This window comes from Takifugu rubripes, chromosome 7 (genome assembly GCF_901000725.2).
Source record: "Takifugu rubripes chromosome 7, fTakRub1.2, whole genome shotgun sequence".
NCBI lineage: Eukaryota > Metazoa > Chordata > Actinopteri > Tetraodontiformes > Tetraodontidae > Takifugu > Takifugu rubripes.
In genome coordinates this window covers 5158751-5171687 of record NC_042291.1, presented here as the reverse complement: position 1 = coordinate 5171687, position 12937 = coordinate 5158751, and the positions used below count along the sequence as shown (strand labels likewise).

The 12937-nt window shown below is 39.4% G+C and overlaps 2 protein-coding genes across 2 annotated transcripts; both read left to right on the top strand.

Moving 5' to 3' along the window:
• The first annotated feature begins 3876 nt into the window (after positions 1–3876).
• On the top strand, positions 3877–6843 carry LOC101065111 (methyltransferase-like protein 6). Its single transcript, XM_029838508.1, has 5 exons — positions 3877–4256; positions 4659–4793; positions 4931–5101; positions 5801–5942; positions 6196–6843. The coding sequence occupies exons 1-5, from the start codon at positions 3936–3938 to the stop codon at positions 6348–6350; spliced, it is 924 nt and encodes a 307-aa protein (XP_029694368.1). The 5' UTR covers positions 3877–3935; the 3' UTR covers positions 6351–6843.
• A 1541-nt stretch (positions 6844–8384) lies between these two features.
• LOC115250340 (methyltransferase-like protein 6) lies at positions 8385–9760 on the top strand. Its single transcript, XM_029838509.1, has 2 exons — positions 8385–8512; positions 8766–9760. Exons 1-2 carry the CDS (start codon positions 8428–8430, stop codon positions 8957–8959), a joined length of 279 nt encoding a protein of 92 aa, XP_029694369.1. The 5' UTR covers positions 8385–8427; the 3' UTR covers positions 8960–9760.
• The last annotated feature ends 3177 nt before the right edge of the window (positions 9761–12937 follow it).

Below are 12937 nucleotides of genomic sequence, written 5' to 3'. Positions count from 1 at the left end.
GATTCAAGAGAATGAACAGATGAAGGTGAAGAACATAGAACTGATTCAAGAGAATGAACAGATGAAGGTGAAGAACATAGAACAGATTCAAGAGAATGAACAGATGAAGGTGAAGAACATAGAACTGATTCAAGAGAATGAACAGATGAAGGTGAAGAACATAGAACAGATTCAAGAGAATGAACAGATGAAGGTGAAGAACATAGAACTGATTCAAGAGAATAAACAGATGAAGGTGAAGAACAGAGAACTGATTCAAGAGAATGAACAGATGAAGGTGAAGAACATAGAACAGATTCAAGAGAATGAACAGATGAAGGTGAAGAACAGAGAACTGATTCAAGAGAATGAACAGATGAAGGTGAAGAACAGGGAACTGTTCAAAGAGAATGGACAGATGAAGGTGAAGAACATAGAACTGATTCAAGAGAATGAACAGATGAAGGTGAAGAACAGAGAACTGATTCAAGAGAATGAACAGATGAAGGTGAAGAACATAAAACTGATTCAAGAGAATGAACAGATGAAGGTGAAGAACAGAAAACTGATTCAAGAGAATGAACAGATGAAGGTGAAGAACAGAGAACAGATTCAAGAGAATGAACAGATGAAGGTGAAGAACAGAGAACTGATTCAAGAGAATGAACAGATGAAGGTGAAGAACATAGAACAGATTCAAGAGAATGAACAGATGAAGGTGAAGAACATAGAACAGATTCAAGAGAATGAACAGATGAAGGTGAAGAACAGAGAACTGATTCAAGAGAATGAACAGATGAAGGTGAAGAACAGGGAACTGTTCAAAGAGAATGGACAGATGAAGGTGAAGAACATAGAACTGATTCAAGAGAATGAACAGATGAAGGTGAAGAACAGAGAACTGATTCAAGAGAATGAACAGATGAAGGTGAAGAACATAAAACTGATTCAAGAGAATGAACAGATGAAGGTGAAGAACAGAAAACTGATTCAAGAGACTGAACAGATGAAGGTGAAGAACAGAGAACAGATTCAAGAGAATGAACAGATGAAGGTGAAGAACAGAGAACTGATTCAAGAGAATGAACAGATGAAGGTGAAGAACAGAGAACAGATTCAAGAGAATGAACAGATGAAGGTGAAGAACAGAGAACTGTTTAAAGAGAATGGACAGATGAAGGTGAAGAACAGAGAACTGATTCAAGAGAATGAACAGATGAAGGTGAAGAACAGAGAACTGATTCAAGAGAATGAACAGATGAAGGTGAAGAACAGAGAACTGTTTCAAGAGAATGAACAGATGAAGGTGAAGAACATAAAACAGATTCAAGAGAATGCACAGATGAAGGTGAAGAACAGAGAACTGCTTAAAGAGAATGGAGAGATGATGGTGAAGAACAGAGAACTGCTTAAAGAGAATGGAGAGATGATGGTGAAGAACATAGAACTGTTTAAAGAGAACGGACAGATGAAGGTGAAGAACAGAGAACTGATTCAAGAGAATGAACAGATGAAGGTGAAGAACATAGAACAGATTCAAGAGAATGAACAGATGAAGGTGAAGAACAGAGAACTGATTCAAGAGAATGGACAGATGATGGTGAAGAACATAGAACTGTTTAAAGAGAATGGACAGATGAAGGTGAAGAACAGAGAACTGATTCAAGTGAATGGACAGATGATGGTGAAGAACATAGAACTGCTTAAAGAGAATGGACAGATGATGGTGAAGAACATAGAACTGCTTAAAGAGAATGGACAGATGATGGTGAAGAACATAGAACTGTTTAAAGAGAATGGACAGATGAAGGTGAAGAACAGAAAACTGATTAAAGAGAATGGACAGATGAAGGTGAAGAACAGAGAACTGATTCAAGAGAAAGAACAGATGAAGGAAAATGTAATAAAACTGCTGAAGAACTGTATGTTTCCTCACAGACTCAAGTATTCCCCTGAAAAAAAGTGGAAATTACCATTTCCAAGGATTCTGTCTCTTACAGCCAATATTGAATACAGTGGGACCTCTACTTACGAATTTAATTGGTTCCAGAAGTTGTTTCGTAACCTGAAAATTATGTAAGTAGAGACGTGTTTTCCATGTAAATGTCCTAATCCGTTCCAAGCCCCCAAAAATTCGGACATTATTTTTTTTATAAATCATAAAAATGCATCAAAACAAGTCACAAATACATGTTACAATTAGATTACCGCACAATAAATGTAGGAATTTAGTGAAAGGCTTCTTTAGTAACGAAATGAACTTTGTTACAGGCTAATCTTACATTAGCCATCATTACGAGCAACGAACGTTAACACTTGTGGTAACACCGCCATCTAATGGACAAACGTACGAACACCCACTATAAATCCCGAAGACGACGCTGGGATACACACAAACTTGTACATATTGGCGTCCCTCCTAGCCAATGGCAGAGCAGCTAATAGCATGTTTGTGTTTGCTAAACTCCGCGAGCTGCGAGTAGCAGCGGTAGCGTATGTTTGATCTTCCTATCCTGAAATTTCTTTTGTAACCAGAGGAAATATTTTCCCATTGAGACATTTCATAACCTGAAAATTTCGCATGTAGAAACCTTCGTAAGTAGAGGTCCCATTGTACTTGTCTTATTTCGGTGTTTGAAAGGTCAACCTGTCCATCCCAGCCGTCCTGAGGGATGGACCATGCATGACATGCTTCCAGGTCTCCATGACCACAAACAATAATTATGCTAAACACGAGTGTGAGCAGAAGGAAGCTCATCTGTTGATCTTTAATGATAAGAAAGAAGAGGTATTTGTATTTTTATTCTACTTCTATTCAGTCCTTTAACAGCCTGCTTTCAGCTCCCTCTGCTAACCAGGAAAACATCACCTTTCCCCCAATCGGGGTGTTCTCTATTAAATTTTGGCTGTTCTTTCCAAATGTGGATTGGTCTGAGAGTCGAAAACATTTTAAGCCTTCCACGATGGACGTGGGTGGATGGATCCAAACTCACCTATGAGTAAGACTTTTAAGATGTTTGAGAGAGCAGGAAACCAAACAATGATTTAACCTCCTGTTACGCTGAACTGTCGGCTATTGCAGACAAAATGCAACCTTTCTTTTAACTTCACACAATCCACCTACAGAGTTTTTTTTGTTTGCTTTTTGTACTAACTGGAATAAAGATTTGTGGAACTATCGGCAGAGGTGTGGGTATCTGCAGAAGGAAACTTATTTGCCAGTTTACTGGATCCGAGACGTTTGTGATAGTTTCAATTACTGGATGAGTGAGAAGGAGCTGCTAACCAGCTCAATGTTTCCCCAGTAATGAGCCAGAAAACACATCTGCCGCCACTGGACCCCATCTTAAAGACACACGCACACACACACACACACACACACACACAGACACACACACACACACACAGTTCCGATTAGCTGTACCATTCATTCAGTGCCACTAGATGGAACTATTTTAATAAATTCACCATTAAGGAAGCAGACAGACAAATTTCAGGTTTTTCTGATGGTCGGCTAAGGTGACGATAACAATCCGATACTCATCCGATTTCTGGAGTTATCAGATTATTCCAGTGATCGTTTAAACAGATTATTAACAGACATCATTTTATCATGATAAATAAGATAAACACCTTCCCTACGTTCTCATGCAAGTATACCTGTTACAAACCAATGTATGTGTGTGTCTGTGTGTGTGTGTGTTCTTGTACTTGCTACATACTGTGTAACAAAATCCACATTCTAATAACAAAGTGAGGACATTGGCTGGTCCTGCTGGGATGGTGAGCGTAAGGAGCTGGGTGATGCATTATGTCCATGAACTTGTGTGGAGAATAATTCGTATGGCATATTTGACAAATATAAAGCAGTCAGCTCTCTGGAAAGATGCTGAACCTTTAGGGGGAACCAAGTGATTTCTTATATTTTAAAGTAAACTGGTGTCTCCAGCGTTGGCATGGCAGTGTCGAAAACTGAAAGTTTTCACGATAATGATGAAATTAAGCATCCCAAAGAATGCGCAGATTTAAGAAACAAAGAATCTGAAAGTATTTCCAGTGTTCTTGGACAGGACACAAAAGCCACCAACAGAGTTTTAACTCAGGAGGAGATGGACAAACTTGACGGCGAGGTTCTGGTGTCTGACTTCAAACAAATCAAGTTAGAGAAAGAAGCTCAGAAAAACTGGGACTTGTTTTACAAGAGAAACTCCACGAATTTCTTTAAAGACAGACACTGGACCACAAGAGAGTTTGAGGAGCTCAAGGCTTGCAGAGAGGTGAGCATGGGGAGGATTAATCCAAGCAGATTAACGGGTCTGCCCAGCAGTTTTACAGAACCTGAATGGTGCAGAACTGCAAATAAACCACAAAATTGCTTTGTTAGCTACTGAATTATTTGGAAAGGTTTGCTTTAATGGGATTAGTAAACTTCATGTCTAGATCGTCTTTCTGTTGTACATTTTTCCCACAGTTGTATTCAGATTAATACAAAATTTATCCAAAAGGCAGCCAAGCAGAATTTAAAGGTGACTTTTCCATTGTTCCGTTAGCAGTGAATTTTATGAAAGATTAGGGAACGAGTCGGCAAATTTCAAACCTGACTGACTAAAGCTTTCGCACAAGTCAATGGACTCTAAATCAGAGTTTAATGATGATTGTTGTCAATGGCTGGTTTGCAGTTTGCATCCCAGCAGCTGGTGCTGCTGGAGGCTGGCTGCGGTGTTGGAAACTGCATCTTCCCTCTGCTGGATGACGAGCTCAACATCTTTGTGTATGCCTGTGACTTCTCACCGCGAGCGGTTGAATTTGTCAAGGTTTGATGGCTTTATTGTGTTTAATAGAGTGCTGTGTTGTACATTTGTAGATTCAATGTAATCCAACAGGACACTTGTTGTATTATTCAAATGTAGATGACACAGGGTCAAAGTGATTTTTGTCACCTGTGATACAGAAAAACCCTCTGTACTCCCCTGAGCGCTGCTGTGCCTTCCAGTGTGATTTAACCAAAGATGATCTGAGGGAAAATGTGCCTGAGGGGAGCGTGGACGTCATCACCCTCATCTTTGTTCTGTCGGCTGTCCACCCTGACAAGATGAAACTGGTTTTACAAAATATAAGCAGGGTGAGGACTTTTAAAAATGTGATTGTATCTTTTATCTGTAAAGCACAAATATGTAACACACTTCAATTTATTCCTGGTGTGTGTATAAATGTCAACAACCCAACTTTTAAAAATATATGCTATATTGCCAAAAGTATTCACTCCCTCATCCACATAATTTAATTTGAGTGTTCCAATCACTTCCATTGAGATGTAAAACGGGCTCTTTCTACAAACATTTGACAAAGAATGCTTCACTTTCAGGAGCTCACTGAATTCCAGATGTAAAAGTTCCTCGCTACTATATGTTCCACAGCCCACTGATAGTGCTATTACCACAAAGTGGAAGTGTTTGGGAACAGCAGCAACGCAGCCACAAAGTGGTTTAATTAGCAAAAGCTGTCAGTGCTGAGTGCACAGAGGTCGCTACAGACTTCCAACATTCACGTGGCCTTCAGATCAGCTCAAGAACATGTGTTGCTTCATAGAAAAGGTTTCATGGCCCAGCAACTCCATCCACTGGACATTAGAAATGGAGATGTGTGAGTGACCAATCAGGCTTTTCTGACCGGTAGTCTGATGGACTAGTCTGGCTTTGGTGGTCGCCATGAGAGCAAAGAACAGGATGTCGCCCAGGGAATACTTGTGGCAATTCAGTGTATTTTTTATCATCTGGTCACTATTTCACATGTTGAAATGTAAAATAATTATGGCTCTAAGGTGCTGAAGCCAGGGGGAATCGCTTTGTTCCGGGACTACGGCCTCCACGATCACGCAATGCTTAGATTTAAATCTGGCAGCAAGTTGGGAGAGAACTTTTATGTTCGCCAAGATGGCACCAGATCTTACTTTTTTTCAAAAGGTTAGTAAATGTGCTAATTTCTTACTGTATTGGTGTCTTAAAATGAAGGGAACCAAATGGTGCCTATGTCCAACGATGGTGGTTTAGTGGTGAGCACAGCTGCCTTCCAGACAGCTAACCCGGGGGCCGCTGGTCAGACGTGGAGCGGCGCCCGTGGCGCTCCAAACCAAATGACTAACATTACCTATTGCTTTAGTTTTGTACTATTGCATTCTTCCTTGCACTTAAGCAGCTTTTTTAAATCTGCTGTCAGACTTCCTGGCTGAGCTGTTTGAGGAGGTGGGCCTACAACCCGTCACCAACGACTACGTCCTGAGAGAGACGGTCAACAAGAAGGAGGGACTTTGTGTCCCCAGAGTGTTCTTGCAGAGCAAATTCACCAAACCCAGCCAATCCCAGACCCTCTGAGGCTTCGAGGCCTCCATCATGAGAGACACAGAAGACTGACAGGACGTCCTACAGCAATAGGAAACAGCTGGTGACCTTCGAACCTTTGGGTGGTTTTGAACCTTTTCTGAACATTGACCCTTCAGGACAATGGAAGTTTAAAGTCATATCAGTAACACATCTTTGTCCTTTACTGAGCCCAGTTTACAGGAGGTTCCTTCCGTCACACAACTGATGATGTCACTCCTTACTGCTTTATTTTTGCTGGTCGAGGCCACCAATGTTAAAGGATTCCATTTTTCTTCAGCTGGTCTTTAATATTTGTTTCATGGTATTTATTTTGTTTCAAGTTGTGGCTTTTTACTCAAATCTCACCTTATTTTATTAATAATTGTAAAAAAATTTCAGGCCAACCTCGCCTGAAAACGTCCACATATTTCTCCACTTCACTGTCAGTATAAATGTGTATGGAGCTGCACATTGATACACATTTATTTCAGAATTTGTATTAGTTCATTCATTTCACTGAACACTGTTTGGGTGATTGTGCAAAAACACACAAAAATATAATGGAAAGTTTGATTTTGGTCTGTTTATTTATTTTATCACATTCAGGATCATTAGACAGAAACATGCTTCTAAACCTGAACACACCAGTTAAACTGCAGTTTCCTGTTTTGACCTCCTCTGGTAACAAATAAGTAGATAATTGGAGAATCAGATATTCGTGCTCATTCTTGATGCTATTTTGTACAGACATGTTGGAAAGTTTGTCAAGATTTTTTGTTTTCGTTTTTAGATATAGCAAAGGTCATTTCAATAAAATCGGTTGGTGTTTGAGTATTTCACAAAACGAAAAAAGCTGGTTCTCGGTCTCAAAGGCTGATGCCCTTCCTCTGAACTGCCTGCTCTTTTTCAGTCACATTTGTCATTTGGTAAGAATTAACGATCGCCTTTCTAGGAGGGAAATATTGAAGACCATCCCCACCATCTCTATTCTTGTCTTCATCTGTGGCATATGACACATCTGCTATTTCCTGTGACATCATTCAACATAAAAAGGACTCAAACATTGAAAGTGCGAAGTTGAGTCGACGCACAAGTTTCTTTGCTGGAGACAATATGGAGCTCGATTATGTCAATTCAGCTGTTGACGAAAGCAGAGAAAAGAGAGAAAAATCAGGTTTGTTGGTATCTCTTTTGGTAACAACCCTTAATTTGACTTCAGGTCAGATGACCAACATGAAGAGAAGCAGAGTTTTCTGTGAAAGATCATCACGAAATAGTCAGACTTAAGAAATCATGTGCTCAAATTTAATAGAAAATTAATGACTTCCTGTTTTGGAGCATCGAAATACTAAATGTTAAAGTACTTGTAACCGTGCATCAGTGCTGTTTTTCGGAGTGCTCATACATGTGTGTGTCTATAGGACCTAAAGACTTCTGGATGGTCGGGATAAGCTTTGGCCTGCTGTGTGTTTTACAGGCAGTTCTGAACATTTCGCTTCGACTCCACATTGGTGAGAAATAAGGATGAATAAATATTTAACCTCGAACTGTCCAGGAGGAAAATATTTCCTCAGAAATGTTCTAACCTTTCATTCAATGGATCACTGTCCACCTCAAAGTGGAACCATGTTGGTAGCCTTATCCGTCCACCAGTAGAACCATGAGCACATGAACTGATCTTTCTTTTCTTTTTAAAGAGAGAAATCAACTATTTCAAGACAACAACCAACTGATTCAAGAGAATGAACAGATGAAGGTGAAGAACATAGAACTGATTCAAGAGAATGAACAGATGAAGGTGAAGAACATAGAACTGATTCAAGAGAATGAACAGATGAAGGTGAAGAACAGAAAACTGATTCAAAAGAATAGACAGATGAAGGTGAAGAACAGAGAACTGATTCAAGAGAATGAACGGAAGAAGGAAGATTTAATAAAATGACTGAACAACTGTATGTTTCCTCACGGATGCCGAAATTTCACCCCAAAAAAGTGGAAATGACCATTTCCAAGGATTCTGTCTCTTACAGCCAATATTGAATACAGTGGGACATCTACTTACGAGGACTACGGCCTCCACGATCACGCAATGCTTAGATTTAAATCTGGCAGCAAGTTGGGAGAGAACTTTTATGTTCGCCAAGATGGCACCAGATCTTACTTTTTTTCAAAAGGTTAGTAAATGTGCTAATTTCTTACTGTGTTGGTGTCTTAAAATGAAGGGAACCAAATGGTGCCTATGTCCAACGATGGTGGTTTAGTGGTGAGCACAGCTGCCTTCCAGACAGCTAACCCGGGGGCCGCTGGTCAGACGTGGAGCGGCGCCCGTGGCGCTCCAAACCAAATGACTAACATTACCTATTGCTTTAGTTTTGTACTATTGCATTCTTCCTTGCACTTAAGCAGCTTTTTTAAATCTGCTGTCAGACTTCCTGGCTGAGCTGTTTGAGGAGGTGGGCCTACAACCCGTCACCAACGACTACGTCCTGAGAGAGACGGTCAACAAGAAGGAGGGACTTTGTGTCCCCAGAGTGTTCTTGCAGAGCAAATTCACCAAACCCAGCCAATCCCAGACCCTCCGAGGCTTCGAGGCCTCCATCATGAGAGACACAGAAGACTGACAGGACGTCCTACAGCAATAGGAAACAGCTGGTGACCTTCGAACCTTTGGGTGGTTTTGAACCTTTTCTGAACATTGACCCTTCAGGACAATGGAAGTTTAAAGTCATATCAGTAACACATCTTTGTCCTTTACTGAGCCCAGTTTACAGCAGCTTCCTTCCGTCACATTTGCAAACTGATGATGTCACTCCTTACTGCTTTATTTTTGCTGGTCGAGGCCACCAATGTTTTTTTTCAGCTGGTCTTTAATATTTGTTTCATGGTATTTATTTTGTTTCAAGTTGTGGCTTTTTACTCAAATCTCACCTTATTTTATTAATAATTGTAAAAAAATTTCAGGCCAACCTCGCCTGAAAACGTCCACATATTTCTCCACTTCACTGTCAGTATAAATGTGTATGGAGCTGCACATTGATACACATTTATTTCAGAATTTGTATTAGTTTAAAAATTTCACCAAACACTTTTTGGGTGATTGTGCAAAAACACACAAAAATATAATGGAAAGTTTGATTTTGGTCTGGTTTTTTTTGGTTTTTTTATCACATTCAGGATCATTAGACAGAAACATGCTTCTAAACCTGAACACACCAGTTAAACTGCAGTTTCCTGTTCTTCCTCTGGTAACAAATAAGTAGATAATTGGAGAATCAGATAGTTGAGCTCATTCTTGATGCTATTTTGTACAGACAGGTTGGAAAGTTTATCAAGATTTTTTGTTTTAGTTTTTAGATATAGCAAAGGTAATTTCAATAAAATCAGTTGGAGGGAAATATTGAAGACCATCCCCACCATCTCTATTCTTGTCTTCATCTGTGGCATATGACACATCTGCTATTTCCTGTGACATCATTCAACATAAAAAGGACTCAAACATTGAAAGTGTGAAGTTGAGTCGACGCACAAGTTTCTTTGCTGGAGACAATATGGAGCTCGATTATGTCAATTCAGCTGTTGACGAAAGCAGAGAAAAGAGAGAAAAATCAGGTTTGTTGGTATCTCTTTTGGTAACAACCCTTAATTTGACTTCAGGTCGGATGACCAACATGAAGAGAAGCAGAGTTTTCTGTGAAAGATCATCACGAAATAGTCAGACTTAAGAAATCATGTGCTCAAATTTAATAGAAAATTAATGACTTCCTGTTTTGGAGCATCGAAATACTAAATGTTAAAGTACTTGTAACCGTGCATCAGTGCTGTTTTTCGGAGTGCTCATACATGTGTGTGTCTATAGGACCTAAAGACTTCTGGATGGTCGGGATAAGCTTTGGCCTGCTGTGTGTTTTACAGGCAGTTCTGAACATTTCACTTCGACTCCACATTGGTGAGAAATAAGGATGATTAAATATTTAACCTCGAACTGTCCAGGAGGAAAATATTTCCTCAGAAATGTTCTAACCTTTCATTCAATGGATCACTGTCCACCTCAAAGTGGAACCATGTTGGTAGCCTTATCCGTCCACCAGTAGAACCATGAGCACATGAACTGATCTTTCTTTTCTTTTTAAAGAGAGAAATCAACCATTTCAAGACAACAACCAACTGATTCAAGAGCATGAACAGATGAAGGTGAAGAACATAGAACTGATTCAAGAGAATGAACAGATGAAGGTGAAGAACATAGAACTGATTCAAGAGAATGAACAGATGAAGGTGAAGAACATAAAACAGATTCAAGAGAATGAACAGATGAAGGTGAAGAACATAGAACTGATTCAAGAGAATGAACAGATGAAGGTGAAGAACATAGAACAGATTCAAGAGAATAAACAGATGAAGGTGAAGAACAGAGAACTGATTCAAGAGAATGCACAGATGAAGGTGAAGAACATAGAACAGATTCAAGAGAATGAACAGATGAAGGTGAAGAACAGAGAACTGATTCAAGAGAATAAACAGATGAAGGTGAAGAACAGAAAACTGATTCAAGAGAATGAACAGATGAAGGTGAAGAACAGAGAACAGATTCAAGAGAATGAACAGATGAAGGTGAAGAACAGAGAACTGATTCAAGAGAATGAACAGATGAAGGTGAAGAACATAGAACTGATTCAAGAGAATAAACAGATGAAGGTGAAGAACAGAGAACTGATTCAAGAGAATGAACAGATGAAGGTGAAGAACATAGAACAGATTCAAGAGAATGAACAGATGAAGGTGAAGAACAGGGAACTGATTCAAGAGAATGAACAGATGAAGGTGAAGAACATAGAACTGATTCAAGAGAATAAACAGATGAAGGTGAAGAACAGAGAACTGATTCAAGAGAATGAACAGATGAAGGTGAAGAACATAGAACAGATTCAAGAGAATGAACAGATGAAGGTGAAGAACAGAGAACTGATTCAAGAGAATGAACAGATGAAGGTGAAGAACAGGGAACTGTTCAAAGAGAATGGACAGATGAAGGTGAAGAACATAGAACTGATTCAAGAGAATGCACAGATGAAGGTGAAGAACATAGAACAGATTCAAGAGAATGAACAGATGAAGGTGAAGAACAGAGAACTGATTCAAGAGAATAAACAGATGAAGGTGAAGAACAGAAAACTGATTCAAGAGAATGAACAGATGAAGGTGAAGAACAGAGAACAGATTCAAGAGAATGAACAGATGAAGGTGAAGAACAGAGAACTGATTCAAGAGAATGAACAGATGAAGGTGAAGAACAGAGAACAGATTCAAGAGAATGAACAGATGAAGGTGAAGAACAGAGAACTGTTTAAAGAGAATGGACAGATGAAGGTGAAGAACAGAGAACTGATTCAAGAGAATGAACAGATGAAGGTGAAGAACAGAGAACTGTTTCAAGAGAATGAACAGATGAAGGTGAAGAACATAAAACAGATTCAAGAGAATGGACAGATGATGGTGAAGAACAGAGAACTGCTTAAAGAGAATGGAGAGATGATGGTGAAGAACATAGAACTGTTTAAAGAGAACGGACAGATGAAGGTGAAGAACAGAGAACTGATTCAAGAGAATGAACAGATGAAGGTGAAGAACAGAGAACTGATTCAAGAGAATGAACAGATGATGGTGAAGAACATAGAACTGTTTAAAGAGAATGGACAGATGAAGGTGAAGAACAGAGAACTGATTCAAGAGAATGGACAGATGATGGTGAAGAACATAGAACTGCTTAAAGAGAATGGACAGATGATGGTGAAGAACATAGAACTGCTTAAAGAGAATGGACAGATGATGGTGAAGAACATAGAACTGTTTAAAGAGAATGGACAGATGAAGGTGAAGAACAGAAAACTGATTAAAGAGAATGGACAGATGAAGGTGAAGAACAGAGAACTGATTCAAGAGAAAGAACAGATGAAGGAAAATGTAATAAAACTGCTGAAGAACTGTATGTTTCCTCACAGACTCAAGTATTCCCCTGAAAAAAAGTGGAAATTACCATTTCCAAGGATTCTGTCTCTTACAGCCAATATTGAATACAGTGGGACCTCTACTTACGAATTTAATTGGTTCCAGAAGTTGTTTCGTAACCTGAAAATTACGTAAGTAGAGACGCGTTTTCCATGTAAATGTCCTAATCCGTTCCAAGCCCCCAAAAATTCGGACATTATTTTTTTTATAAATCATAAAAATGCATCAAAACAAGTCACAAATACATGTTACAATTAGATTACCGCACAATAAATGTAGGAATTTAGTGAAAGGCTTCTTTAGTAACGAAATGAACTTTGTTACAGGCTAATCTTACATTAGCCATCATTACGAGCAACGAACGTTAACACTTGTGGTAACACCGCCATCTAATGGACAAACGTACGAACACCCACTATAAATCCCGAAGACGACGCTGGGATACACACAAACTTGTACATATTGGCGTCCCTCCTAGCCAATGGCAGAGCAGCTAATAGCATGTTTGTGTTTGCTAAACTCCGCGAGCTGCGAGTAGCAGCGGTAGCGTATTTTTGATCTTCCTATCCTGAAATTTCTTTTGTAACCAGAGG

What these genes read in the sequence shown, in the direction of transcription:
- LOC101065111 (XM_029838508.1), top strand. Translation starts at nt 3,936, where the DNA reads ATGGCAGTGTCGAAAACTGAAAGTTTTCACGATAATGATGAAATTAAG. An exon ending in GAGCGGTTGAATTTGTCAAG is followed by an intron (nt 4,794 to 4,930) that starts GTTTGATGGCTT and finishes CCTGTGATACAG; the next exon opens with AAAAACCCTCTGTACTCCCC. An exon ending in ATCTTACTTTTTTTCAAAAG is followed by an intron (nt 5,943 to 6,195) that starts GTTAGTAAATGT and finishes ATCTGCTGTCAG; the next exon opens with ACTTCCTGGCTGAGCTGTTT.
- LOC115250340 (XM_029838509.1), top strand. Translation starts at nt 8,428, where the DNA reads ATGCTTAGATTTAAATCTGGCAGCAAGTTGGGAGAGAACTTTTATGTT. An exon ending in ATCTTACTTTTTTTCAAAAG is followed by an intron (nt 8,513 to 8,765) that starts GTTAGTAAATGT and finishes ATCTGCTGTCAG; the next exon opens with ACTTCCTGGCTGAGCTGTTT.